This window comes from Zingiber officinale, chromosome 5B (assembly GCF_018446385.1).
Source record: "Zingiber officinale cultivar Zhangliang chromosome 5B, Zo_v1.1, whole genome shotgun sequence".
NCBI classification, from domain to species: domain Eukaryota; kingdom Viridiplantae; phylum Streptophyta; class Magnoliopsida; order Zingiberales; family Zingiberaceae; genus Zingiber; species Zingiber officinale.
The window spans coordinates 108,371,364-108,374,282 of record NC_055995.1 but is presented as its reverse complement, the minus strand read 5'-3'; the positions used below and the strand labels follow the sequence as shown (position 1 = coordinate 108,374,282).

The 2,919-nt window shown below is 41.5% G+C and overlaps 1 protein-coding gene across 1 annotated transcript; it reads right to left on the bottom strand.

Annotated features, from left to right (window-relative positions):
• Positions 1–731: 731 nt before the first annotated feature.
• On the bottom strand, positions 732–1,776 carry LOC121985308 (thylakoid lumenal 19 kDa protein, chloroplastic-like). Its single transcript, XM_042538673.1, has one exon. It carries the CDS (start codon positions 1,640–1,642, stop codon positions 890–892), a length of 753 nt encoding a protein of 250 aa, XP_042394607.1. The 5' UTR covers positions 1,643–1,776; the 3' UTR covers positions 732–889.
• Positions 1,777–2,919: the final 1,143 nt, after the last annotated feature.

Genomic DNA, 2,919 nt, shown 5'->3' with positions numbered 1-2,919 from the left:
CTAATCAATTTGATCTGATTATGAATTTAGATTATAAATGCAGGATTAAGTTGAAGACCCATTACAAGTAACTTACAAAACAAGAGAGAACCATTGAAGAAGATCAAGCATAAGACCTCGAGTGGGTTTAATTGCACTGCATACTGCAAATTGCTAGTTGCAGGAGAAAAGAGATCCAACTGGACTTTCGTTAATTAATTAATAGACTTGAGCTTGGTCACAATTTTAACAACAAATTGTTCCTTATGATTTAGGTACTATCACACCTTGTAAAAATTATTTTTGTTTAATTTGTTTCTGAATTTAAATTTATTTAATTAATTAGTTTTTTTTTATCAAAATACTCTTGCACATCCTCATCGCAAGCACAACACCATAATGCATAATTTATTTGATTGCACATTAATTTATTCATCATCAATTATATTATAGTGGATAGAATAAATCCATCATTCAAGAACACAAAAAATCATTGTGCTAAAGTCTTGTATTACTTGATTTTATTAGCATCATTTCTTGTTAGTGTGTTTAGGTTGGTATGTTAGAGAAAAAAGAACCATTCTTGGAAAAATATATACCGGAAGACACTCTTCTACACGAGTGCAAGTGTGGAACAAATGAACCAATTCACAACTATTGTATTGTTTGGGTTCATTCGTTGTTCAAAAACCAGTTGAGGATTAGCTGAATCCTACAATTTGGTATGATCTGTAACATGTCACATTTAAGTATGATTCCCCAGTTCCCCTCATGATATATATTGTGAATTCATTACGGAAACCAAGATGGATGGTACAAAAGCATGCCATTGCTTTGTTGAGTACACCTCTGAAGTGAAGAAAGTAATTGGGCATCCAATTAAATACCTGGGCAAGGCAAGAGGAAGAGTCTACGATGAAGAAGAAGAAGAAGAGGTTGTGGAGAGGTCGACTGTCTTGAAGGAGTCGTGGAGTCGTCGGAGCATGTCCTGGTCGCGGGACCAATTCAGGTTAGGCGCAGTGACGAAGTGGGCGTAGAGCTTGTTGCGGGCGCAGGTGACGGAGATCAGGCTGTGGGCGCCGGTGCCGTCGATCTCGTACGCATAATACAGCTGCCCCTTGTCGTCCTTGAGCTCCTGGGACCGCACCTCGTCGGCGGTGGCTAACTGGTCCTGCAGGTCCACGTCGGAGAGGGCCAGGTTGGAGAGGACGGCGTCGACGGGGGCGAGCGAGCGGAATCCAGAGAGGAAGGTGAGGTACTCGCGCTCGGAGCGCTTCTTGGGGTTGTAGAACTCACTGTCGGTGCCGTTGGTGCCCTTCTCCACCTTGGACACCAGTCGCTCCTTCCACCCCTCCGGCACCTCGTACGTGTACTCCGCCGTGGCCTTCTTGTCCGCGTTGCCGCCGTAGCCGCCGTAGTTGGAGGCGCTGGCGGCGGTGCCGTAGTAGAGGCTGAATGTGGGATCGGCGAAGGAGGGAGGTGGGGTGGCGGCGGATAGAAGTAGGGCAGCGGCGGCGGCGGCGGCTGCGAGGGTAGTGGAGAGGGGCTTGGGATGGTACGATCTGAGTCTGACGAGGTGAGGTTTGGGGGGAAGAGGAGCAGAGGCGACGGCGGCGGCGGCGGTTGACAAGACGGCGGAAGGGGAGAAGAGGGCGGCGGCCATTCGCGGTCGCTGACGGGCACTTCGCTTTGGCTTTGCTTGGGTTGTGTGGTGGCGGAGACTTGACGACGGCGGCTGCTAGTGTTCGGGACCTTATCCGTTGTGCCGGATCAGTAATTGGATAAAATCCCCGCGGATCAGGATATCAGATTTTTTTTTTTTTTTTTTTTGCTTTATTTCTATGCAGCAGCCATTTTGTCAAACACTGCAACTTAATTTTAGATTTGTCAAAAATAAAAAATACAAAACGTTCATGTTTTAAAAAACAAGTCTAAGGTTTTTAAAATTACTTAATAATTCTAGATGATTGTATCCCCAATTTAATGTCGGTCTTCTCGAGTAGTTTTTCTTTTAAATTCTCATCTCTCGAATATATCCCTTGCGTCTTTCATATTTTACCGGAGTATTCTCCCGTAACTCTTTGTATCTTTGATGTACTGAGCCTATAGGTTATTTTTTCGTGGCATCCTCTCTCACCTATGTCTTCTACCACATCCAATGTTCCTTAGTCATCGGGTACTTCTATGTTCTTCTAAGTCTCTACACACTTAAACATTCAGATTAGATCAACAAGATCTAACTTAATTTGTGTTGAACTGTGGCTCAACCACTTGGGATACTTACACAAGTTCATACCTTCGGTGAATTCGACAAATTCTCAAAAGTCGTTATCCACCATAGACTTAATGTCTTCTCTCATGACTTTGATCTATTTTTCTGGATTAAAGTATTGTTTGATTTCTTGGAAAGATATGAGATCATTTTTTTAACTTAATGTCAAAGTCATGCTCCTAGATAGGAATGATAATGGATCGAGTTTGGGTCGGATTTCATATCCTCCCATTAGAGATCAAATAAAAGATCGAATATCTTCTATACTAATATTTTTTTTTATTTCTTTCTATCCAACTATTATCATTCAATAAAAGTATATTAGAATTAATATTACATATATATATATATATATATATATATATATATATATATATATATATATATATATATATAATCGAGTATTTGAGTTGAATATCGGATATCAGTAGTCCCTCCATACTCTCCTCCATTTAGGTCGGATATCCGATCCTTTGTCAGGTTCGGAGAAAATCGTCATCGTTACTCCTGGAGATATACGTAATTATAAGACATTGTAGATCTCCTTTTACTGATGGATCTTCTTAGTGACATTTGTACTTAAGGTGGTTAGGAATCATGCTCAACCGTAAGAGGGAATACCTCTATGTCACCTGACATAACCTCCATTTGTATTGAAGGTGATATGA